General features: G+C 46.7%; 8 protein-coding genes across 8 annotated transcripts; 4 read left to right on the top strand and 4 right to left on the bottom strand.

Annotated features, from left to right (window-relative positions):
• Positions 1 to 779: 779 nt before the first annotated feature.
• On the top strand, positions 780 to 2,714 carry F4817DRAFT_86998 (uncharacterized protein). The gene is made up of 3 exons (XM_049307987.1): positions 780 to 1,454; positions 1,508 to 1,975; positions 2,034 to 2,714. Exons 1-3 carry the CDS (start codon positions 1,035 to 1,037, stop codon positions 2,634 to 2,636), a joined length of 1,491 nt encoding a protein of 496 aa, XP_049163720.1. The 5' UTR covers positions 780 to 1,034; the 3' UTR covers positions 2,637 to 2,714.
• A 964-nt stretch (positions 2,715 to 3,678) lies between these two features.
• F4817DRAFT_324224 (uncharacterized protein) lies at positions 3,679 to 4,674 on the top strand. Its single transcript, XM_049301612.1, has 2 exons — positions 3,679 to 4,067; positions 4,151 to 4,674. Exons 1-2 carry the CDS (start codon positions 3,880 to 3,882, stop codon positions 4,176 to 4,178), a joined length of 216 nt encoding a protein of 71 aa, XP_049163719.1. The 5' UTR covers positions 3,679 to 3,879; the 3' UTR covers positions 4,179 to 4,674.
• A 1,237-nt stretch (positions 4,675 to 5,911) lies between these two features.
• On the top strand, positions 5,912 to 7,221 carry F4817DRAFT_324223 (uridylate kinase). The gene has a single exon (XM_049301611.1). It carries the CDS (start codon positions 6,201 to 6,203, stop codon positions 6,882 to 6,884), a length of 684 nt encoding a protein of 227 aa, XP_049163718.1. The 5' UTR covers positions 5,912 to 6,200; the 3' UTR covers positions 6,885 to 7,221.
• Positions 7,222 to 7,599: 378 nt separating this feature from the next.
• F4817DRAFT_355912 (PCI-domain-containing protein) lies at positions 7,600 to 9,467 on the bottom strand (the record flags this gene model as incomplete). The annotated part of the gene is made up of 2 exons (XM_049305718.1): positions 7,600 to 8,368; positions 8,428 to 9,467. 2 exons carry the CDS (start codon positions 9,465 to 9,467, stop codon positions 7,600 to 7,602), a joined length of 1,809 nt encoding a protein of 602 aa, XP_049163717.1.
• A 2,485-nt stretch (positions 9,468 to 11,952) lies between these two features.
• On the top strand, positions 11,953 to 15,842 carry F4817DRAFT_324219 (uncharacterized protein). The gene is made up of 3 exons (XM_049301610.1): positions 11,953 to 12,652; positions 12,995 to 13,225; positions 13,602 to 15,842. Exons 1-3 carry the CDS (start codon positions 12,462 to 12,464, stop codon positions 15,145 to 15,147), a joined length of 1,968 nt encoding a protein of 655 aa, XP_049163716.1. The 5' UTR covers positions 11,953 to 12,461; the 3' UTR covers positions 15,148 to 15,842.
• A 944-nt stretch (positions 15,843 to 16,786) lies between these two features.
• Positions 16,787 to 19,728, bottom strand: F4817DRAFT_311593 (uncharacterized protein; the record flags this gene model as incomplete). The annotated part of the gene is made up of 4 exons (XM_049300012.1): positions 16,787 to 17,815; positions 17,867 to 17,974; positions 18,026 to 18,514; positions 18,958 to 19,728. The coding sequence occupies 4 exons, from the start codon at positions 19,726 to 19,728 to the stop codon at positions 16,787 to 16,789; spliced, it is 2,397 nt and encodes a 798-aa protein (XP_049163715.1).
• A 1,314-nt stretch (positions 19,729 to 21,042) lies between these two features.
• F4817DRAFT_86551 (Metallo-hydrolase/oxidoreductase) lies at positions 21,043 to 22,393 on the bottom strand. Its single transcript, XM_049307985.1, has one exon. It carries the CDS (start codon positions 22,278 to 22,280, stop codon positions 21,222 to 21,224), a length of 1,059 nt encoding a protein of 352 aa, XP_049163714.1. The 5' UTR covers positions 22,281 to 22,393; the 3' UTR covers positions 21,043 to 21,221.
• Position 22,394: 1 nt separating this feature from the next.
• Positions 22,395 to 24,123, bottom strand: F4817DRAFT_364887 (uncharacterized protein; the record flags this gene model as incomplete). Its single annotated transcript, XM_049306806.1, has 2 exons — positions 22,395 to 23,401; positions 23,480 to 24,123. The coding sequence occupies 2 exons, from the start codon at positions 24,121 to 24,123 to the stop codon at positions 23,116 to 23,118; spliced, it is 930 nt and encodes a 309-aa protein (XP_049163713.1). The 3' UTR covers positions 22,395 to 23,115.
• Between the last annotated feature and the right edge of the window lie 261 nt (positions 24,124 to 24,384).

The raw sequence follows: 24,384 nt of genomic DNA, 5'->3' as shown, positions 1-24,384 counted from the left end.
GCTAGTCCCACGCATCCAACCACATCTCATTCTCCCCGTCTTTTGCGCTCGACTGGGTAGGGACCCCTGGCATTAACAAGTCTTTTCTTCAACCTCATTCGTAGTGCGCATTTTGGTATGTCGGGTGCATCCAATTACGGCTCAGGTCTGCACCCAAGAGACTGTTGCTCGCAAAGAGAGATTGCCCAGTCTACGAAGTAATAGTACTGCAGTAAATGATGTACATGGACATGCGGTTAACCATGGGTCAATGTACCTCTTTGGTGATAGATGTAGGTGCGAGAGACTCCTTCATGCTTATTCCATACCTGTATAGCCGTGGTAGCGAAAGTATTGTCGGCTCTAGATACCATAGTATCATTTCCCCAGCATAGGACCAACAATTCCCTCTTCTCACTCATATACTCAGCCTTTTTCTCGGTATACATCTTTACCCTCTTCGTTTCGTTTTTACCCAGACGCTCCCCCATCCGTGTGAGAAAGTCGGTAATCAGAAGCCTGTAACTTGCCCCGTTGGATTCTAAATCAACGTTGACACGTTGATCTGGTAATTCCGATACAACCCAGCAAGTGCTCAGCGTTAGACTACGGCCTGCGGGCGTCTATTTTCATAATCGTACAACTTGGATATTGGGGTTCACTCTAGCCACCCTATCAGAGACTTGGATTCGGTCGATTCCTACCCCCCAGTCCATCGTGAGCGATCCCATTGCATTTTATGTAGCCCCATCGACTAACTGTCCCATGCAGAATATTCCCAGAAGAGGTCGAATGAGGTGACAACATATCGCAGCGGCGCCTACTCAAAACCACCCACCTCCCCAGCTATCCAGCTCTGAAATACTTTTCCTTCGATAGCTGGTCTCTTCCAATTCATTCTCGTATTAATCCATTCCTCTCTTTAAGCCACATACATTCTGGTCCTATTCCTAAGGGTATCGCATGAGCATATAGTAGCTTGTACACATAGACTGAGTCTTGTTCTTTTTTTTTCATTTCACTTTTCTTCCTCATCATACACACACTATAGTCCAATGGCGCCGCAAGACGAAAAAAGGCGGCCTTCCGCCCTTAAGCTGGCTCCCTCGCGATCTTCCTCTACCGGCTCCACATCTACCACATCGTCACTAGGCAAACCACCAAGGACACCAAGATTCGCGGAAGCTACTACAGTATACTCACCGGTGGAGCAACCAGATACGCCGTTTGGGAGAGACGATAGATCACATGTAGCTCACGCTCAACCGGCTGATGTTGGATTTGGATATATTGGAGATGAGTCGAGCCACGTAATAAACATGCCGATGACACCAAAGTCGCCCCTAAAGAGTGCCATGAAGGTACCAGGCACGCCAGGGAGGAAATTCGAGAACCCCTTAAGTCCGACATTCATGGAAGAGGAGATGTTAGAGAAGCGGGAGAAGGACACCGAGAAGGAGCAAGTACGAGACTTGGTAGGTTGAATTACGATCGAGTGTGTAAGAATCTAGACTAACACCCAATACAGGGTCTCAAGACGAAAGTGCGGATGGCCAAGTTCGCACTCCGAGGTGTCAGCTTCAGCTGCAGTACCATTATCCTAGCTATGCTTTCTTCATCCTTCGCTATCTTCCACGCGACCAAGAGTCTACCAGCACAGAACGGCCTACCTGCATGGGCGACAGGCACGAGCACGTGGCCGCAAATACTCGTATTAGCTGTCTCCTGCACTAATCTCCTCATCTGCATCCTCATCTTCATCGGGTACTGCCGAGGTGGTCACCACCGCGCGGAGAAAGTTGGTGTATACTACACACTGTTCGCAGTTGGCTGGTTCATCGTTTCCGTGATTCTATGGGCTGCCGCTGCAGGTGTCTTGCAATTCACGAGGAACAACAGCGACAACAAGGACCTGTGGGGATGGGCATGTGTCCAGAACCACCGTTCCGACCTCTTCTCGCAAAAGGTTGACTACGAACTTGTTTGCAGACTTCAGGTGAGTGCCTATATAAACTTGCCCAATTGCTTGATCATATAGCTAACAATCTCCTTAGAACTGGGCCCTGATCTGCATCATCATCGAGATCGTAATCGACGTCCTTACCATCATCCTCTACAGCGTCGTCTTCTACCGATACTACACCAAGCGACGTCTAGCCAAGTCGATGGACCTGCGAGACCGCGCTCGATCCGACCTATACCTAGCCCAGCTCCGATCGCAATCGGCCCCCAACACCCCAGGCTTCGGCCCCAAGTCTCCATCATTCTCGCAGTACGCTATGTCGCCGCGCTTCCCTCCTTCGGCTTACAAGTCTCTTGGAGATATCTCGGAAGGACCCGCGTTCACGCCAGGAGCGCAGATCGCCGAGCCACAATCCACCTTCGCGAGCCAACCCAAGAGCGCCGAGAAGCCGTTCAAGCTGCAGGCTCCTCCTAGCAAGGCCCCCTCCGCCACCCCCAAGACGAGCCAGGGTGGATTCCGAACACCTACAACACCCACCGCACCTGGACCCAGCTTCAGCTCCAATTTCAACGAGCACGGCCCAGTTGCACCTGGCGAGGTACAGTACGATGCCGTACCTATCCCCGGCGCGTACAACGACGCCGTTGTCAAGAGCCCGCCGCCAGCACAGACGAGTTTCAGCCACCGGCGGTAAAGGGGCGCGATACGGGAAGGAAAATAAAAAATAAAAATAAAAAGAACTAAACTATTATTTGGATATACTTAATTTCTTTTGTTCAGCTGAGCTGGAAACGGGTCACATCGATCCAAGTTTGGATTCCCCCTACCTATTACTATCACGCGCTATGTTCTATGTTCTATCATGCAGGAACGTAGGAAAAACCGACGAATCAAACTGACCTAAAGACGAGGCGGCGTCCTCGAGGTGATATGATTGGGAAGAGGGTGTGGGTTGTGGGGTTGTGTATGAATTTGGGATACCGGCGAACTTGGAATATACCTCGGGGATGGAACAAGCAACTTTTACATATATCATAATTACTGCTACAATGTGCATAGCAAAATTTTTTTTTCTTGAACAATGAGATATCAGTTCAACAAACTACTTCCTCTCAGATTGCTTCATTTTCGGTGAGATGTCTATAATAGTACTCGTTAACGTATAGCACCTTGGAATATGCACGAATGGACCTATACGTCAGATACTTAGCAGGTAGGCTCTCGTGATAGGTCGTAGCAATGAGACCCTCTTCGTGGCTATGTCGGTACTGTGGTCTGTGGACGCACAACATTCTGCAACAAGCAAGGGTTACTTATGTATTTCAGAGCCGCAGGGCTACACACCCGGGGCTAGTAGGAGTACGGAGAGAGCTCTCCCGGAAGGCGCAGTTAGCTCGGAGTGAGAGGAACAAGTGACGAGTGGTCGTGTTCTGGGTCTTGGGTTTATTAATTGGGTTGGATTCTCCGAGCAGTTGTTGATATCGGAGTTATGCTAATTTTATATTTGGCACACCTTGTACCGGTGAAGGATGATCTACTTTCCTAGGATGTAGGTAAGCAATATATAGATCCGTACTCGTAAAGGCGGTGGCTGTGTATCGATGAAGATGTGAAAGTAGCGAAGTTTGATGTCACTGACTTGAACTTGAACTCTTGTATTTCCACCCAAGTGCTGCCAGCTGCTAGCCAGCCGTATACCATCATCAGCTCACGGTGGGCCGTTTCCAAAAGAGTTTCTCCAAGCTCCAAGCTCCAAGCTCCAAGCTCCAGCTCCAGCTCCAGTTGTATACATATATCTACCTATACATATATCAGCCACCTGCAAAGTCACCACCGCGGGCGCATACCGAAATTTCAAGTGCAGCAAAGCTGTGGGTCAACCAATTTCGTTACGAAAAAGGAGTACGGCCCCCAAATTACGGCCTACGGTTTATCCAATGGCGGGTGCTACGACGTGCGCGCGGCGGCTACTGGTGCGGCCCGCGTCGCCCTTCCGGTTTCGAACGTACAGCACGCAGCCCCCAAGAGGCTCGAATAACACGGTCAAGTTCTGGCCGTTCGTTGCTATCATCGGCCTTGGGACCGCGGGGTATGTTATGTTGGTTAGGGCTAAGGCTGCGAACAGGTGAGTAACTCTAGAGTCTAGTGTCTAGTGTTCACTTTCATGTTGTGGTTAGGGTATTATTATATTGACAGGTCGGCGTACAGGAATGCGCCGGTGAGGAGGTTGCAATAGTGGCTCCTTTACTGGATATATTCGGCAACAAGCGTGTCAACGTGATATATCATATGTACCTACCTATATTATATGTATGATTATTGATTGGGTGTGGATGGGTTTCCGGTCTACCAACACACATCATTCACTGGGCACAATGCTTTCGTTTGAGAGTGAGTGGGAGAAGTCGGCTGTATAATATTGGTAGAGTAGGAAATAGGAAATACCATAGCCAGCGGAAGCTTCTTCGATCATTACTTTGATATGTGTAAGTTCAGCTCATTTTCGCCTACCTATTACAACGGGGTATATGGTATATTAGCCAAGCACCTGTAAGAGAAGCTGTATATTTAGAATTCGCAACCATCGAAGAAAGTTTCGGAGGTGACAAGAAATATAAGAAAAATGTTGTAAAGTAACATCAACTTAATCGTCTATCATATCTGTATACAGCTATCTATTTTGAGTAATCACCGTATAGCTAACCAATATATAGACCTGTGTTTAAGCTATACCGTTCTTCCGTGTCTCAATTCTTTGAGTTCTATAGGTCTCTTAATTATACGTCACTAACCTGGACGAGTGACTCGGGCAACCCCGTTATAATTACTCGCCTTAGTACATACATACAGTATAGACCTGACTTAGAGTTCGAGAAATAACGGCTTGACGAAGTTTACCCTAATACATAGAGGTTACAATCGATAGCGGGTGCAAATAAGGAGGGGCTCGCATGAACTTATCATTTGTATCCCTGTCCCGCTCAGCTAGCCAATAGATGAACAGGTACCCAAGTATGGTGGACCATTAGTGCAACTGTGCCAAAATCAAGAAAATTAATGGCATTATGTCTAATAGGGTAATAGTAACGTTAGGGGTATAGTGTAGGCTCGATTATTTGCCTTGTATATATAATTTATTCCGTATAAAGTAATACATACTTCTTTTAAACTTAATAGTATAATAACTTCACGAATATTCATTTAAATTTTTTTTAAAAAACATTAATATTTCGATTAATAAATAATAAAAATTATAGTTTAGGTTATATACGATTTAATTTAATATTAATAAAAATATTAAAAAGGTTATAAACGTAATTATACAGGCCGTTTTTTTTAAAAGTTTAAAAAATTAACTAATTAAATTTAGCTTTTACTTTAACTTTAAATTATTTATTTAATTTAATTGTTTTATATACACACACATATACATATAATACATTTAAATAATTTTATAAAAATAATAATTTAAACGTTATAATTGGTATTATTTAATAACTTTAATTAATGCGAAAATAATTATTTAAATTGCATTTAAATCGGTTTTTTAACTATTATGTTATAATAAAATTAAATAACGTTTGTTTAAAAAAGCAAACACGTAATACCCTTTAAAAACACTTTAATAAAATCATTTTAAACAAACTTTAAATACTTTAATAATAATATAATATTTAATATATATCGTATAAATATATAATTTAATTTATTATTTTCGCATATATTAAAACTATAAAATAATACCAATTATAACGTTTAAATTATTATTTTTATAAAGTTATTTAAATGTGTTATATGTTATGTATAAAGCAATTAAAAATTGAATTAATAATGAAATCTTTTAATTTGATTGGTTAATGTTAAATATTTTATCTTGTATATACCCCGCATAGTGTACTGTACATTTAGCATTCTTTGCTATATTACCCTTTTTGGAAAATTCTAACCTATTTTATTGATTTTGGCACAGTTGCACTAATGGTCCACCATACCAAGTATCAAAATGCGGGACATATCAAGAAATTAAGCCTGTACCACTCATTCATTCCATTCATTCATGAGATTCCACTATGCCAACATAGCATCGCTTCACTCGGTAAACAACCCCCCCTTTTTTCTTGCCTTTTTTCTTCCTTCTCCTACTCCTTCATTCGTTCCTCCCTAGAACAAGACCTATCGAATAAATACCGATTATAAACAAGCAAGGAAGAAAATATAGACAAGACAAGACAAGACAAGACAAAACAAGCTATTCAAAATGTCCACCATCGACAACCTCAAAGACCGCACCACCCCCGTCTTCTCCCCCGACGACGTCACCGTCATATTCGTCCTCGGCGGCCCCGGCGCCGGCAAAGGCACCCAATGCGAGCGCCTAGTCGCCCGGTACGGCTTCGCGCACCTCTCCGCCGGCGACCTGCTCCGCGCAGAGCAGAACCGGCCCGACAGCGAGTTCGGCGACCTGATCCGACACCACATCCGGAACGGGCTGATCGTGCCGATGGAAGTAACAATCGCTCTCCTCGAAGCCGCCATGCGGCAAATCCTCGACGAGCCCGCCTCCTCCTCCTCCTCCTCCTCCGAGCAGCAGCACGACGGCCGCCGCAAGAAGGGCAAGTTCCTGATCGACGGGTTCCCGCGCAAGCTCGACCAGGCGATCAAGTTCGAGGAGGCGGTTGTGCCGGCGCGCTTCGTGCTGTTCTACGACTGCCCCGAGGACGAGATGGAGCGCCGGCTGCTGGAGCGCGGCAAGACGTCTGGTCGCGAGGACGACAACGCCGAGTCCATCCGCAAGCGCTTCCGCACGTTTGTCGAGACCAGCATGCCTGTTGTCGATTACTTCGAGAAGCAGAACCGCGTTGTCAAGATTGACGCTCGTCAGCAGCCGGACCAGGTCTTCGAGGCAACCCGGAAGGAGCTCGAGAAGCGCCTCCAGCTCTGAGTCTGAATTACGCTATATTTACCTGGGTAGCCAACCAGAGCTGGTCGTAAAACGAAGCTTTATTAGTAAACTCGTGGGCCGTGGCGGCGGGGAGGTAGATTTCAAATGAAGGAAAAGGGGTAGTTATTCCGGATATAGAATTCAGCCTTTTCTATCCTATTAAGGTTATAGAGAGAGAGAGAAGAGATACGATGATGAATGATAAAAGACTATGAAGAATTAGGGGATATATAGGTAAATGTAGAGACAGCCAAGAGTCTGTCTGGGTTGCATAATCTACGAGGGCGAGTAGCGATTTTACCTCTATAAGATAGAAAGAAGCACAAGCAAGAAATATGTTAGTTAATGAACTCTTGCAATTAAAATGCGATGCGCAACGCATTCCCAGGCAACTTTTCTGTATCCTCTAAATACAAGTCGTGAAGTAACGCGTGGGGGCCAATCCTCATAATCTATACTTGGGCCCCAGTGACATTCCACTCCTCCCTCCTGCAAACCTGGGGCCTCAACATGCAACATGATGCAACGTAAATCGCAACCGATCGCGACGAGATGAATACATCGTCATGTAGCCTCTGACTACCGCGTATTAAACCTGGAAATCATTCGCAACCGAACTAAACTCTCGCCCTGCAAATCCGTAAGACGCCGTAGACCGTACCTGATGCAGACAATCCAAAGACGGAAACGTCGAGAGAAGAGAATATGCCTTTGTCTAATCGTCATCCTCAGCTCGCTCTCTGCGAGGCGCTCGCTCGCCATGATTGCCACCTCCTCGGCGTCCACCGCCACCAGCACCCGACTGATTACCGCCACCAATACCCGTGTTCGCTAGGCGTCGCTCGAGCTCTTCTGCCTCGCGTTTCTTATGCACATCGGCGTTGGCTTGCTCTCGGCGTAGGTTGGCGATCACATTAGCGATCAGGGTTCGCCAGCCATCGAGACGATCGCCGACCTCGCGCCATTGCTTCTCGCCAAATACTCGGTAGAATGTCTGGTGGACCAGGAAGACCTTCTTTTGCTGCGACAACTTTCCTTCGACTAGGCCGGCACGAATTACATCGATCGTCCACATCTCAACCTCCTCGATGGGAATCTGAAGGGCCTTGGCGATGTTCTCGTACGGGATCTCGCGGTTGGGGGTGCTAGCTGCTAAACTCGCAAAGGTGAGCAGTCGGATCTTGCGATGAAGCTTGTCTCCATCAAGGTGTTCCTTCTCGATGAAGCCCTCGTGCTCGTCGTTGAAGTCTTTGTAGTCCTCTAGATCCTTCTCGGCGAAGATTGTGAGTAGTTCGAAGTAGAGAGGGTGGGAGTCAGAGAGCGCTTGAATCGCTGGGACGGCAAGAAGGTCTTGAAAGTCGTTGTGGGTAGGGGAAAGAAGCGCTGTCTTCAAGGCACGGAGGGCAAATTGCTGGGCCTCCTCTGACTTAACGTCTTCTTCATCGAATGTGTGTAGAGCACTGAGGACATGCTGGTAGGAAGCCCTATCCAAGTTGCAAGATTAGCAATTGACCAAGTAAAACTATGCGAAATTGTAACTCACTCGTCATCACCTGCATCATGAGCTACCTCCGCCATCTCGAGGAATAGCTTTCGCTGGTCCTCCTCGTCAGTCTCCCACTGCTTAAGCCACTCTTTGACGTTAGGTAAGGCCTTCTTAAGATTGTCGTACATGCTATTCAGCTTGATGAATCGCAAGATTGCCATGAGGACATTGAAGCGCAACTCGTAATTGTGCTCGTTCTCTTGCTGAAGCAGATTGAAGATGGTGGTGAGTGCCTGGAGAGCGAGTGCAGGGCCGTGAACTGGCGAAGAGGTGACGGGCTTCATGAGATTGTCGCAAACTCGAGGGAGGAACATGCCGACATGATCAGATTGCAAAACCAGGTAGATAAGCAGGTTATAGTTGGCAGTAAACTCTCTCTCAGGAACCGAGTGCAGAGAAGCAGATGCGATGATCAGCTTCTTGAGCACCTCATCTTGCTGATCCTTCTCGTCCTTCTCAATAATAGACTTGACGTCGTCGCCAACGTTGAGGTGGTTAGCCAAGTCCTGAGCTAGCTCTGCAAAATTGCCGTCGACGAAAGCATACTGCTGACGCGATTCCTGCTGCTCCTCTTGAGCGGCCATGTTGCACTCGGAAATATCGTCAGAAGACTCTTCAAGCAGTTCCTTAGGTTGCCCCTCGATTACGCGCTCAGCAATTAGCTCTTCGAGTCGGTGGGTTACGTAGTTGAGAAGCGCTTGAGTGAGATCGACGTCCTTGTATTCGTCACTTTCGTCGCCAGAGTTGTTCTTGTTATCCTCGTTAGGCTCTTCGTAACCACCACTAGAATCGTCGCTCGGATCGTCTTCGGGTTTGGGGGGAAAAAGTGGTGAGGTTGATGTAGAAGAAATAGCTTGGCTGGAGATAGAGAAGCGTTGGATTGGCCTGTGGTTCTGTTTCTTGGAGGGTTTGCGGCGACGGCCACTGCGTGTTCCAGCTTTGAGTTCTTCTTCGCTGTCGTTGTCGCGAAGTGCAAGCTGAAAATACAAATTCGGTGGTGCCGAAATGGCGGGGTTATTATTCTTAGGGGCCCACATCCTCAAGAAATTGGTAGTAGTAGCAGATTTGTGGATTGTTTAGCCGAAGATTATCCGGCGCTAGGCAAGATTTTTTTTCCGGTCTGTAAGGCAGATGGACAGACCTGAGTGGGGCCGTTGCTTAGTGGGGCCGTGGCGGGAGCACCCAGACTGGAAGCTTTGGAGTTATGGCGGGTGCGCGGATAAATCTCGGACGCTGCAGTGGGTACAGGTCTCGGATAAACCCTGAGTTGCAGGTATGGTAAGTGCACTCGGATAAACTTTAAGCCATTGTTTGTACAGTTTTAAAGCTTCGATGGAAAATGATTTTTCCACTCAAGCATCCATGCATGTGACTGTTTGCACGTGATTGGATCTGAACAATTTAAATTTATGATAAGATTAACCCACCTTTCCAGTACTTAGGTACATTATACCTAACTACTTGTTTAGGTAGGCTTAGATTAAATTTACTCTATGTACGAAGTACATAATGGCTATTACCAGAACCACATATCCTTCACCCATCCCACCAAACAGAAGACCTATGAATTTGATATTATAGTACTTTTGAAGACTTAATCAGAGTTGTTTTCGCATGTAGGAGCACTGTAAGTCTATGGGATCTATTTAACTACTTAAGTGTTTATTCAAGTCATTATATATATGAGTGTTGTTTTTACCTTCTATCAACAAGTTGTGCTAGAACGATTTTTTAAATTTCACAACCCTCTTTCTTATCAACAGGTAATCAACTAATAGACATGCGACTTAGTAACTACCTAGGTAACTAATTGAAACCTTAAAGTTAAACACTTCAGAGATAGCTTACCAATTTCTATCTAATGATAAATATTGGTGTAAATCCCTGAGTCAGCAACATGAGTAGCAGAGTGTATAGTGATTAGTTTACAACGGCGATAGATAAGATCGCGCGCTGCCCGTCGCTATCGTTCTTTGAATGTCACTACAAGTCTAACCGTGACACCAATACACTCCTAGATGTTAATACTAAGTTCTAGTAAGCTTAGGTGATGATTAATCTTATGTATATATACCTTCTCTCGTGTGGGGTGAATATGTAGTGCCAGGCTTAATTCCAAGTTTGTCATAATAGAAGTTAAGCTAAGGTTTTTAGGGGAAGGGATGACATAGTAAAAGAACAAGGGACGGTTGAGACATCTGTTAAATGCAACCAAGAAAGTATTTCTATCAGTTAATGTATTAGGTATTGTATCTTTGGGTATAAATGCCACGCCAAGTCACTTACAGATGATATCTTACTTCATACGGGTTATATCGTTCTTAACATCTAGATGTAGGCTTGGTGCTCTTGTTGCTAGTTGTTTCGACTAAATGGCTCTTGAGGGTACTGTCTAACTAATCTAAAGTAGCAAACCAGAAGCCAGTTACCACTGGTAACTTACCAGTGTCGGAAATAGATGATATACCAACCCTAGCGCTCGTATGACTTTAACTCGCACAACCCTAATAAACGCCGAACGTTACACGTTGAGATTGGTCCGCGTTATGGTTTAGTGTAGAAAAGCATAACATACGTGTAAATAGTAAATGTATCGTGACGTGCCGTTACGCGGCGGATTGACATCTAATGTGGACGATTTGAACGATTGGCTCTGTGAATCAGCCAGCCACCAGCCCACTTTCCCAATTGAGACAGTCAAGTTCCCTTTTGCGAACCCCTGGACGTACCTAGGCATGTAAGGCATGGAAAACATGTAAGGTGAAACGGGTTGCCCTGCGTCTCCACGAGGTCCAGGTCCTTTAGCCCCGAGGGCCATTCAATTCTTCGAGGTTGGTCCCTGAACTTGAATTGAAGCTGTATGTAACATATGATTCATCGAAGATCCGAAGGTTCTTAAAGATATTGAAATATAAATAGGATTACCTGGTTGATGGAATAAAAGATTATTAGCCTCTTGTCTCAAAACCTACATAGTAAGGATCAAAGACAAATACGTCGATACAATGGAATATGTTCATTTCGTGATGCATTACCGGCATCGGTATCTATCAACACTTTGAGGGGCTATCGCAAACTGGATCTTTAAGGCCTTCACGTCCGAAATCTATATTAGGGTTGAACTATGCATATGGAATGGCCAAAAGCGGGAGAAGGATTATCATTAGGCTGACGGAAAGATGGCTCTTTGAGGTGTGATGACGAGAGCTACATGTATGTAATATTAATATTAAAGGACCTGCTATGATAACGCCAACATACAATACCGACTTAAACCCTCTCCTTTTTATTGACCAGATTGTTTTCTGACATGACAAATTTTTGCTTTTGAAATAGATGCTGTCCATAAATATATAATACATTACCACAATTTAGAAAATTAATCTACAAGAACGCACGACATTAGCTTACCGATCTTCAGGAACGGGGGTCGAGTGTGAGGGCCGAGCTTAATCGATAGGTGGAAAAGGACCCGTCATGCGACCGTTTGGCCCCGACATCCCGAGTCTTGAACAAGTACCAAAGAAACTGCGCCTACGCTTGTGCCATAGTAGGAATTGGCTTGCACTTGCCTATAACTTTCCTAAGTTTCAGCTGAATAATAAATAAAGAGGCGTGATTTTCAACTTTAGGCTTGCCAAGAAAATAACAAGTTACGAAGCAATTGACAAACAAACAATCCAGGACGCAACATCGCTGGAGGCCAAAATACCACCATATTAGAGGATATTAGAGGGGGGATCTCCCGACAACTATCAAACCTCGTCTACTAGGTTTTTCTTTCTTCCTAAAGGCACCCAAGGAAAGCATTTAAGAAAAAAGCAGCCGGTTTCTTAAAGCTTGGGAACCATCCGGATTCATGCGCTGTTTCTAATACCACTTCTTCAGAATAGCCAAGATTAATTACTAGTGTGAAGCATCGCACCCCGGCTGGCGATCTGACGCGCCCTAAGCGTTAGTGATACAAATACATAAGAGGCGGCAGCGAAAGACAGTATTGGTATCCGAGGGAGCCCCGGTGGCAACTCATCATGTTTGACCGTTTACGAAGCTCCTCAAAGGATCAGGGTGCGCCGGCGATGGATAGGAAGAAGCTCGAGGCCTGGCAGAAATCACGCTCTCAGGGCGTAAAGGGAGGAGACGCGCATTATCAGTATTCCATCAAAGGAGGAGCACCTCCGCCCCCGAGGCCGCCGAGAGAACCCGTCTACCCGGCCCAACGGTAAGCCTTTATTCTTATTTTGGGTGGTATATTCACAGTTTGGAATCGCCTGGTTTAGCCATGAGGAATGCGGGAACGATAGTACGTCGGCGGGCGACGGCCTCCTGCACGTTGTAATAATCACATGCATTTCCCGGTTCATCTGGTCTGTTTGTGTTAGCGAATTGGAGGATTGGATGAACAAATTCGGTCGACTTGAGACGAAAAAAAGGAGCTGAAGAGGATCATAATCCTCGCACCGCATTCGTCAGATTCGTCAGATTCGTCATACATGTCGCCCTCCTCCTATTCTACATCGCATTATTTGATCTACGAGACGATGCTAACGTCACGATACCGCAGTCAGCAGAATCGGCAAAGTTTCCAACCCGCACCCCCCGTACAAGCGCCGAACCAACATCGCAATTCGAACTACCCACGTCCCGCATCCTCCGTCTACTCACAACCTTCGCCGGCCGCCGCTACCTTCGCTGCTCAACAGCTGAGAGTTGAAGTCCCGCCTTACAATCAGCCTTATAATCCAAACGAAGTTTCCCCACCAAGTTCCCCTGACGCCTTTTCACCACAGGACGAGTAAGTGCGATCATTCCTTTTTTTCTTAGGCGTATTGGAAGAGAATGGAAACAACTATCTATGAGAAAGAGCAAGGAGAAAGGGAGAAGGGGCAAATAGGAGCGAGTCAGTAGCATGGAAAGATGGACTGGTGGTGACTGTATTTGGTATCATGCCTTATATCACCACTGTCAATCAGACATATCACCTCTCCAATTCCCTGTCCTCTGTGTCATGAACTTGGCGCTCTTTTTGGGAGTTATTTTTGGAAAGACGTCCCTACCTCTTAAAACGTCAATTGATACAAAACCTTTGGATACATCATGAAGATCAAAAGCTTTTTCTGTTTAAGCAGAGACGTCATGAGGTTTAAGCTAATGTCCCTCTTCTGTTTCAGGCCCAATCCAGGTGATGTTTCTCCTATCGACGATATCCCAGGCATGTCTCAACTCGCCGTAGACCCTCGGGGTCCCACAAAGAATGAATCTCGCACCAACATTCCAGCAACCCGTCGCGAGCGTCGGAAGAACTCGGACGCTGCCATGAATGCTCTTCGAGAGGCCAAGTCTCGTGAGAGGCTAAAGCAGCAGCGGCCGTATGGCCACGATGTGCGCTGGGACCCGGATACCGGGGAACCTACTACAGATACGAAGGGTAGACCATCGCAAGTAAATCCGCATCAGTATGTTCAGGGCCTCGGTGATCGCCCAGGCTCGGTATCTCCGCCACCAGCCAAGCCGGCTCACCAAGGCCCCATTTCCTTTGGCGACCGTTTGCGTCGAATACGACAAACCAGCGGTAGCCCTCAACCTGAATCAGCTCCACGACCGGCATGGCGAGGGGCTAGTGGTCGAACAACCCTCGTTGCACCTGTGAACGACACGAAAGACGTGGCTCCACTGCAGCTACCTCGAAAAAGTAGCAAACGAGCCGCCCGTGAGGCTGGTGCTTTAGCTCGTATTGACTCTGTCGATTCCGAAATTACTTCCCAGCCGCAATCGCCTAGTATTGCAGTCACGAATGCAAACGCCAATCCGCATACGTATCCAAGCTCACCCCTTTCAGACGATAACATGGCCGGCAATCCTCCTCAGCAATCTCTGCGAGTCCCATCGAACGACAAGGCAGTTCGTAGGAAGCCAACAGGTGCCCCCGGCCACCAGCCCCAGCAGTCAACCTCCTCATCCGTATACTCCCAACAAGAAATCCACCCAACCCAGACACCACCTCCTGACACGTCCCTGGAAGGTTGGACGCAACCGCCCTCTCGCTTCAGCGTCACCACATACGCAACATCAGACCAATCAACCCATAGGGAGAGCATAGAAGAGGACACGCCGCCGGTGCCCGCTCCCTCAGGGCCCTCGATCCTTGACCGCAAGCGTCCGGTAGTCTCAGGCTATGATAACAACTTCCCACGAAAAAACAGTCCCGTGGAACCCGTCAAGATTAGCTTAGATTCGTACTACATGACGGGGGCCGGAAGCAATGTCAAAGGCAGCAGCACCAGCAGATCCAACATCAAGAACAAGACCATCAATAACATTAGCCTCCACGACAACAGTTCGAAGCTTTCAATTACATCGACAATGGATAAATCCCTCCCCCCAGCACCACCCGAGACGCAGTCACTGGAAGCTCAGGATCGCGTGGCGCAGCTAGACGCACGGTTACGGGCGCTGGGTAATCGACGCATCAACCTAAACACTGCGATCAAGCAGATGACGGAGCTTATGCCGACGGACCACATCCTGGCGAGCGAGGCGGTGGCGCGACGGCGCGAGGAAGAGAAACGCAAAGTGGAGACGCTGCGACTCGAGCTGGCCGATGTCGAGCGCGAGAGCTATGATCTTGGGCTAAAGCTACACCGCGCCTATAAAAGACTCGATCGCAATGCAGAATACGAGCCGACCACGTTGTGGGTGAGGAGGGTTACGGGGTAGTAGGACCAAAGTTAGGGGGTAGAGAAGAGGGGAATATAGGTTATTAGGCGGGCGTAAGGGTGATGGTAGCAAAGGTGTTGGTAGCGAGATTTACGCCGTTGAAGAAGCACTGGATTGCTCGCCTTCCGTAATACGATACCCAGAACGAGTTGAGACTTTCCCTACTGGAAGGGAAACGGAGATGATAAGTATCCTCGAGTTTTATTTATTGAGCTTTTTTGGTCGTTTGTTTTCCGAAATAGGGGCGGTCTACAGGGGCGCCATGCCATGCTATGCTACGACTACGGTACGACTACGTCACGCTTCGTCTTAAATTCTTTTTATTTCGGGTTATTTTCACCGGTGGCTTTCCGTCCTCGTTCCCCTACTATCCGAGGAGAAGAGCGGGGCCAGTTGAGATTAGGAGGAGAGGAGAGGAGCCATCGAGATACCTATGTACGTACCTATGTAGTAGGCACACAGGTGGAAGCATGGCGTTGTACGACATGTTCATTTATGTGGTTTGTTTGATGTCTGGTCCCCGCGGGGCGAGGTCAGTGTAGGATAGGTAGAGAGGAAGGTCGGGCAAGGGTAACGAAAGGAAGTGTAATCGTAAATATGAATGCGAATGAGTTTAAACATTTGAGTAGTATGCCTTGTAAGTGGATGTATGTAGATGAATGCAGTTTGCAGTTTGCATACGAGCAAATCTAAAGGGGTTATACAAATAGGGTATAAGGAGAAAAGACGCAGTGAGAGTTCAATTAGGTCCTAGAGTGACTTCTCCTTTTTACTTCTTGCTTGTCTCCTTATGTATACTGATGTAAGTCCCGTTGTTCCCTTGTTTTTAGACATGCACGATTACCTCGCAATATTGCTGAGATTCACTACACTTAGCTGTTCTCTTTCGTAATACCGCCAGTGCAGGATACATCATGGACATTGGGTAGCAAAAAGAGGCATGTAAATGTAGAGAAAGAGACTGTAGTCTGTTCTGGCGGAGAGACAAACGAAGGGCCATCATATATATAACAGGTAGGCATGGCATGAAGTACTTATTGGAATTATGTATAACTAATTAGCGTTTTCAACTAAGCTCAGTCGCGAATTAAACCTGGCTACCTCTTAATCTAAGGTAGGTATGCAATCACTACTAGGTACTATGACTACTAGGTATTATAGGCCAGTCCCCTTTCTGCGCATCCATGCTGAGTATCTCAACAACGACTGACCGCCAACGAACATATCTAGATACGTTAGAATCATGTGTGCCCGTCCGCCTAGGTATTTTTTTCCACGCCTGCCTCCTCGCCTTGTGCTCCCTCTCCCTCTCCCTCTCTCTCCAAAACCAGATCGATATGGCCTTTGGGGTGTTTAATTAAATACAATTCGCAAAAAAAAAATGTACGTCGCGCCTTGCAATAAAGCTAGAAAAGTAGGTAGGCAATGCATGCAACCGCGGGCACAACGCCTCGTACTAATACAATATGATCATAATGCACAAACTTTTAGGCTTATTTATGAAATAGAAAGCCTCCTTAGGCCAAGTGATGATGATATGGCCAATGGCCTTTTCATCCGCGTTCCGAGCTTCGATTATCGCGAAGGTACTTCGTCTTTTTGATCCGAGATTCTAGAAAGTTTAAGGGAGTCCGTGACCTTATCCTGCTAGACCCTTCGAACTTGTAGGCGTATTGCTGGCTCTGCGGGGTGGTAGACTCGCGGGTATATCTCCGTCTGAGTCGGTGTCTGAAGAGTCGTCCTCGTCTACTACTACGGGGGCTGACGCTGAGCCGCTTCGTTGAGTAGTAGATCCTTCCATCGTGGTATCTATTGGGGAAACTTGGTTTGGTTGTGAGAGGTGAGACGAGACCCGGTAACCTTTGCGTTGTAATGATGAAAGGCTGGTCTGTGTAGGCGACTGCTGCTGCTGCTGCTGCTGCTGCTGCTCTGAAGAAGGTTTCGGTAGTGTAGGGTCGGTGGTGGTTGCTGTTGCGCTCGAACCGCCTAACCCAGCTGACATATCCGCTACGGGTATATGATAACTCTTAGGTTCGGGACCATTGCTACTTGGAGGAGCCTGGGGATTTGGATAAGAAGGGCCATCGTCAGTTCGTTGACGCTTCGCGCTTGGTGTATCCTCTGCCTGGCCGGGACTGCTATGCTTGAAGCCCATACGTTGACGCTCGTCATCAATCTCGGCCTTTGTCCGCCGGTTTCTAAGCCGGACGCCGTACTTCTTCCTAATGATACTCTGTTTAGTGCTGAAGCTATTCTGCAGACCATCGATCTTGAGCTGTCGTTGAGCTGGATCTTGTATCGCCTCTGCTTCTTTGATGCGAGCGGTATACGTGGCTTCAGCTTGCTGCAGTTCTTCCTCTAGTCTTTCCCGTGTAGCAGGATGCAGATGGGCATACGGATCCTGCTCCTTGGGCAGAGATCTAGGAGTCGATACTGGCCGATGATGTACAGGTGTTGCAGTTATAGGTGTTGCAGTTATAGGGGTTGCAGTAGGCTTAAGTGTGGCACGGAACCTTTGCTGGCTTCCTGGGGGGAACGTTAGAGTAGATGGAGGCTGAACTGGGCTGTTGTTGCCTGACGAGAGCGTGATAGGCGATCCAGCGTTCGCCGGTCTTTTAGGCGTTGCTGGCATAGTACCATGGTCACCGCATACATGATTAGCAAGATGCTGTCGTTTATATTAGCCATTTGTTTACAAGGTCAACATAGATTCACTTACATATTGCTGACCAACTTTGGTAATGAAGCCGGCACCACAATATACGCATGAAAAGGGGAATCCTTCCTTATTGGGAGGTTCTTTAGTGCATACTTGCTTTTGAACATGCTATATTTGGGTTAGTACTAGACCTGTGTAAGGGGGTTGATTAAGACTTACATATTCGTAAGGCTGTGGATTATCAAACTTGCGCCAGCACAGAGGACACTGCAACACGGTGGGAACAGGAGTCGGAGGAGCACGTGCCAGTACTTGCGGCTGGGTCGGCAAGCCAGGCTTATGGTGTGATTTAGAGATAGGCGTAATTTGGATGGGGTTGGGTGACGGATCGAAGGGTGCTGGATTGAATCTAGACCTGTTTCCTTTCCGGTCATCGAGTATATCGCTATTCTCATAACCAAGACGCTCAGCGCGAGCAAGGGCGTTGATGAGAGAACGTGCGTCAATACTCCTCAGTCGTTTCTCCAGCGCCTGATCTAAGAAGTAGTCGCTGGCCTTTTCGAGTATGTCATTGGCCAGTTCATTCAGGTCAGCAGTTGAGAGGTGAGAGACAATCTCGTGCTTTGATTCGGACACCATCTTGGCACCAAAATCCTTAATAGACCGTCGAATTATAACCCCGTTGGAGTGATGAATAACAGCGTTCAGCTAGTAATATGTTAGTAATTGAAGTTTAGACTTTCAAGTCTCGCGTATATAGAAATGTAAGTGAAGCCTGTTCTTGGGTTGAAGGCGCAAGGGTCCTAGGGGGTCTAGGGGATAGGGGCGACGCAAGACAAATAAATGTTAATGCGCCAAATGATATTGTGGAAAAGTACGAAATTTATAGGAATGCATAGTCCTCTAGAGATCACTAAGAGCTCCAAGTAGCTGTAGATCTTGTGATATATTCCCGGGGATGCGAAACCAGTTGAATGCATTTTAGGAAGCGCAACGTCAGAGGGAGATAATAGCCGACAAATAACAGCTAAGAAACGTGCTAGGAAGGATGGAGTGTCACTTAGTAGTAATGACGAGTAATATGAGAATAAAGAGGTTGAACAATAGGGCAGTATAGTTGAAACATAGCTGAAAGAGGAAAATACACTTACAAGGAACGCGTGGTGGAATTCTGAACCAAGTAGGCACTTCTCCCAGTTATCGCGAATGACCCTTCTCACAGCAGCAGGAACAGATTGCTGCATAGCATGAGTGAGACGAGATAAGTCATCGGTAAACTTTGGATTCTCGAGATGGTGTTCTCTTCGGGGAGACGGGAAGCCCTGAGTAGGAGAGACGTTTGGTAGCTGCGGGTTGTTGCTTCTCGGTCGCGAATAGGCTCGAGGAGGATCTACGATAGAAATCTTATGTGTGGATCCTGTGGAAGGCTGGCGCTGCAAAGGTTGACGCGGTTGAGAATGAGGATGCGGCTGCGAAGGTGTATATATTACCATTGGTTTGAGTGGTTTTGCTGCTATAGTTGGGAGTGTAGGGGTACGAGTAGGAGCAGGAGCCGGAGGTGGTGCCGACGTACTTGCCGCTACCGCCGCCACTGCCCGGGCTGCCAATACCGGTGTTGCAGTTGCTGTCGGGGACGGCGCTGCCGGTTGAACGGGTGTTGTCGAATCGGATGACCCTCTTGCCGGAGGCGTAGGTTCCGAACCGTTGGCCGCATCCCCGTTAAGTCCATTAATACTACGAGGGAGACCGTTCGGGTAGTGCGTTGCAGGGTTTGGCGGAGGGTTAACAACTGGCTGGTTACCTGGCGACGGAGCTTGCACCTGTACGGGCGATGAACTAGACGCGGGAGGCGCTGCAGCTGTTACAGCTGTTGCAGCTGATGCAGCTGATGCAGCCGGTGCTGATGGCGGTTGTGCTTCCATAGCCGCACAGTTGGATTGCTAACATTAAAATGTGGATGATTCCTTAAAGGGTCCACGCGCCGCCTTTGTACATAAAATTGGTGGTAAATACTGTTGTACTTAGAGGCTTACTTGGTGGGGACGCGCTCTATAAATTTTTTTTCTTTCCCTTTTTTTTTATAATCCTATAATGAGCGACTGGCTGCACCTTTTCTGGTTTTTGTCCACCTAAAGATCCTCTTTACTTGTTGCGTATTATTGGTGCCTGGTAGAACAATTAGCGCATGTATTCATCTGACCGCATAGCATGTTATTATCCAGGTACTTACTGTCCCTGGGGAAAAAAGTCTAACAGGCTCTTTTTTTTAACAGTATTCGAACGTACCAACACCAACAGGAATTGAATTTAATAAACGAACAGCAAACGGACAAAATAAAAAGGATGCCCGGGACTATTAAAGTCTTTTTTAACTTGTGGGCCCACATAATCTACATTATTAGTAGCTGATTTTACCTCCGATTAGTGCTAATTAAATAAGGAAAGTGGATGTACTTAATATTTGAGCAACTTATAAATGGCCCACGCTTAAAGAGCAAGCTCGCCCATGATTGGCCTGTACTCCATCCTGCTACGCGAAAGGTGTGACATTGGCCCTTTTTAACATGGGAAGCCCCAAATGTCTTAACCCGGATGGATCAATAAGGTTCCAGTACAATCCACGTTCTTTTTTAAGTACCTGAGGGTATCCTTTCTTCTTTGCGACCGGAAAGCTTATTAAGTACATTAGGTACATACTTAATGTAAGTAACACCTGGGCATATTAGGTTAAGTTAGGTACTGTACCTCATGCAGACAATTTTTGATTTATTAATATAACCCTCAAGCATTGCGTGACATCTCCTCAACTGCTATGTACGTAAGGTATATTATATTTCATGTGTACGGACTGCGCTCCGAACTCTTAATTTATAGGTGCCTAAGGTAATGCTTCGATGTCCATATAAGTAAGTGTTCATATCTAACTGCGGTGCGATGCATTACAAACAAACCTGTACGTCTCTTATAAGAGGACAATTTGTTGGGTCTCGGGAAATAGTGTAAGACAACAGAGAACTAACCTAGACGCTAGGACTGGATCTTTTATTGAACAGGCCATCTTATCCCATCCGAGATGGGCTTCGAAGAAATTATCTAGTTACACGATCATACAACCCGGTTTACGGCTTGCTGAAGAGGGCTAAGAGGATAGATACAAAGTGCTCATATATCATTTTCATATATCGGCCCAGTTTAGGCTGTTTATAAAGTTCATTTGATAAATGAACATGCATCTGCCTAACGAGAGATAGGTATTGTTGAGCTTATTAGGAAGGGGAAATTAAATAACGATTATATGACTGGTCAATTTATTTTTTTACCTAGTTCATCCAAAACGCGGGTCCGCGATCCTGCAGAAATTCCCGATTCCCGTCCTCGCTGTAACACAAAGTCAGCTCATCTTGCTCTCACTCATTCAGTTTCCCGGGACTTTGAATTGGTACTGCTCCCCGCGGTCAAGATAAACAACTCGCTTACTCCACCCCTCCTCGTCAACTTTCTTCTTAAAATCCGATAGAGGCGACAAGAAGACATTATAATCATCGTAATGAATCGGGATGGTCACGTCCGGGTTCATGAGCTGCATCAGCTTCAATCCTTGCTCGGCATCCATCGTCACCATTAAAAGGGGTATTGACGGGCTCGGAATTGTCGTGCCGCCCAAGTGCACCAGCATGAGGTCAATCTTCTCGTTCTTAAGCCGCTTCGGAATTTCCTTTAGTTCGTCTACAAATAACGTGTCTCCCGAGATATAGATGCGGTAACCCGTGTCGATGGAGCCCGAGTCGCCTCCGGTCGGGGCCGTAAAGCTATAACCAAGCTCGATAAGCCATCCGTTCGTTGGCGGCACGGCTTTGAGGAGGTCGTTGGCCATAGCGAGCGGTCCCGGAGGCACGTGTTTCCCCGGCATCCCCGTTACCTTGATGACTGGCACCTTGCCGTACCCACCCGCACGAGACGGGTCTTTGCGGTCAATGTGGAGTATCATGCTCTCGAAGAAATCTAAATCGTGCACAGACTGGAACGGATCCTCTTTGGTCTCGCCCGAGAGGCATTCCTTAGCATGCGGAGTCGTTATGATATCGAATGTCCTGTTCAGCGATTTTTCAACGAGCTGGTCAAAGTGATCCTCGTGGTAATGAGACAGTAGGATACAGTCAATTGCTGGCAGGTCATGTAAATCTACCGCCGGGTTTGTCTTCCGCTGAGCGGTCACTCCTGGACCCAAATGCACGTGGTCGCCAGCATGCAAGAAGTTGGGGTCAGTAAGGATTCGAAGTCCTTGCCACTCGATCATCGTTGTTGCTGTACCGATAAAGTATACACTTGCATCTTCATTATCCTTAGACCCTTGAGGGTCGGTATGAACCTTTTTCACCGGTAGTTTCGTGGCGTCTTCATTAGGGGCCGTTTGATCTTTGAGCAAGGGTTGCCTCTTCAATGGATCAAGATGGAGGTGGCGCATCGAAGTCATCTTGAACCGCGTAATTTTATTGATCAATCACTTTTAAAGCATTGTTTAGTTAATCAATGCGACCCCCCAAGAGTAAGCGAACTATTCTATAAACAAGCCTCTATCATGACGTGGACCTTCACACTAGATGATGTAATATATCTTTCAATCGTCACGAACTCCTTATACGTACTAGTGTTCTACCGGTCAGGATTAATGCATCAAGTTGTTCCCTATCTTTCAATCATAGGTTTCTATATGAGGTAGGTATGAAGCAATTCTATTTTGTACCTAGTTAATGTTAATTATGAGATACGTAGCAGGTTGCATTCCAGTGTCTGGTATATGTTGTTCTCAACCATCAATTTACGGTTATGGGATCGGGCAAATCACTTCTAAACAATGGGTACGAATCTAATATTAAGCGCACATGGAAATTTTAATGTCTAAGAATTCTCATTAGACTTTATAAACGCAACGCAAATGTCATTGACTATGAGCTATCCTCGTGAGACTGCTAATCCTAACTAAGCTAGCGAGAACTTTGCATATATAGGTCACTGGTAGGTAGTCCCTATGAAGCTGTTTTTACTTCAAATAGGCTAGGAAGAAACCTGCCTAAATGGAAGTTAAACTTCTTAGACCCTTGTTTAAATCCTCAGAAACGCGAGCTTCAGATTCCATATCCTTCCTCCTCTTATCCCTAAAGCATCAAAGGGTATCTGTGCTGCAATTGCGGGGCTACACCAAACAAATAACTAACGAAAAAGAAACAGGCCATAATCTGCCATAATCTGCTCAAGTTACACGCGTACCTTGTCCTCATCCTCAACGCAGATCCTATTTAGGTTTACTTCTACTTTCGATATTTCCTCTTTGGGCTTTCGAGTTGGAACTCCCCAAATGTAGGCGAGACCATCTTGTCGGCTTCTTTCGATGTCTGCTCTGTAGCCTGGGTAGAGGATAGATTCGGCGAGGGCGGTAGTACGATGCGTCTCTTCGTAGTATGTCGGTCGCTCGAGAGTTCTTTAGTGAACTTGGTGTTTCCTTTAGTGTTGGTAACGTTCTTGAGTACGCGCTTGGACTTGCCGTCGGCGTCGTTAGAAGAATCATCGCTTTTGATGGCAATCGGGTTGCTGTTGCTACCCTTGTTAGTAGTGACCTTCACTGACTCACGGATCTGAGGAATAAGACGAGGCTGAGGTCCGCTCTCCTAGAACAGATCTCTCATTTTCTGTGGGTCTTTATCGAGTCTCTCAGCCATCGCCGTGAGCTTTTCATCAATACGGTCAGCCCAGCGATCGTAGGAGGATATACCCAGTTGCTTGTGACGGTGGGTTGGCAGTGGATTTCCCGAGTGTGCGAGCCCCCAGAAGGCCTCGACTATCTTCGTCGCCATACGTGGTTGGTCTTTCTTTAGTTCCTTCCTTTCATATTCAGTATCCGGAGGGCCCTGCTCATCAACATAGTCCTGATGGTAGACGGGTGACACGCGAGAAGCGAGCAAGTAATTGATCATGAGAGCTCTGTCTTGTGCGAGATCAGCTATCCGCTTCAAGATCTCCTCGTCTGGGAGAGAAGCGAATTCCGGACGTAGGCGGGTACCTTTGAACTGCTCCAAGTCATCCTTCTCGCGGCTCAACTCAAAAGAACAGATGAACTCATCGATATTACGCATATAGACGTTGTAGATGGTTGGTACCCGAGGATATGCCCTGGGATATGACCAATCGAAAGTCGATACTTCATTGAACTTCAACTCGAGCTCATTGAGGTTAGGCATTTCGTTGAAAGGCAGAGCACACCCCCGTATAGGCGTACCCCGTTCGGCGCAATTAGCGAGCAGTGGATAGTCACTGGCCATGATTGATCTAATCGCTCTCCTCGAAGAGAACTCGGCCTAATCAACTCGGTGGTAGATCATGCAGAAGAGACGATGAGTATCATCAACGATGGAAAGTGTGTAGTTTATATAGGTAAGGTAGGAAATACTAGAATCAATACTAGTGACGATGTTCAATTTCTTCGGGAAGGTGATACTGCCACGAATGATATACAGATACACTGACGAAGTTCCGGTTTCTCTAGAGAAGTCACGTACATGTAGTTCGGAAGGTACTACTTA

Source organism: Daldinia loculata (genome assembly GCF_022478755.1).
Source record: "Daldinia loculata strain CBS 113971 unplaced genomic scaffold F4817scaffold_2, whole genome shotgun sequence".
Lineage (NCBI taxonomy): Eukaryota > Fungi > Ascomycota > Sordariomycetes > Xylariales > Hypoxylaceae > Daldinia > Daldinia loculata.
The sequence above is the reverse complement of the archived record's forward strand: the minus strand, read 5'-3'. Positions and strand labels throughout refer to the sequence as shown.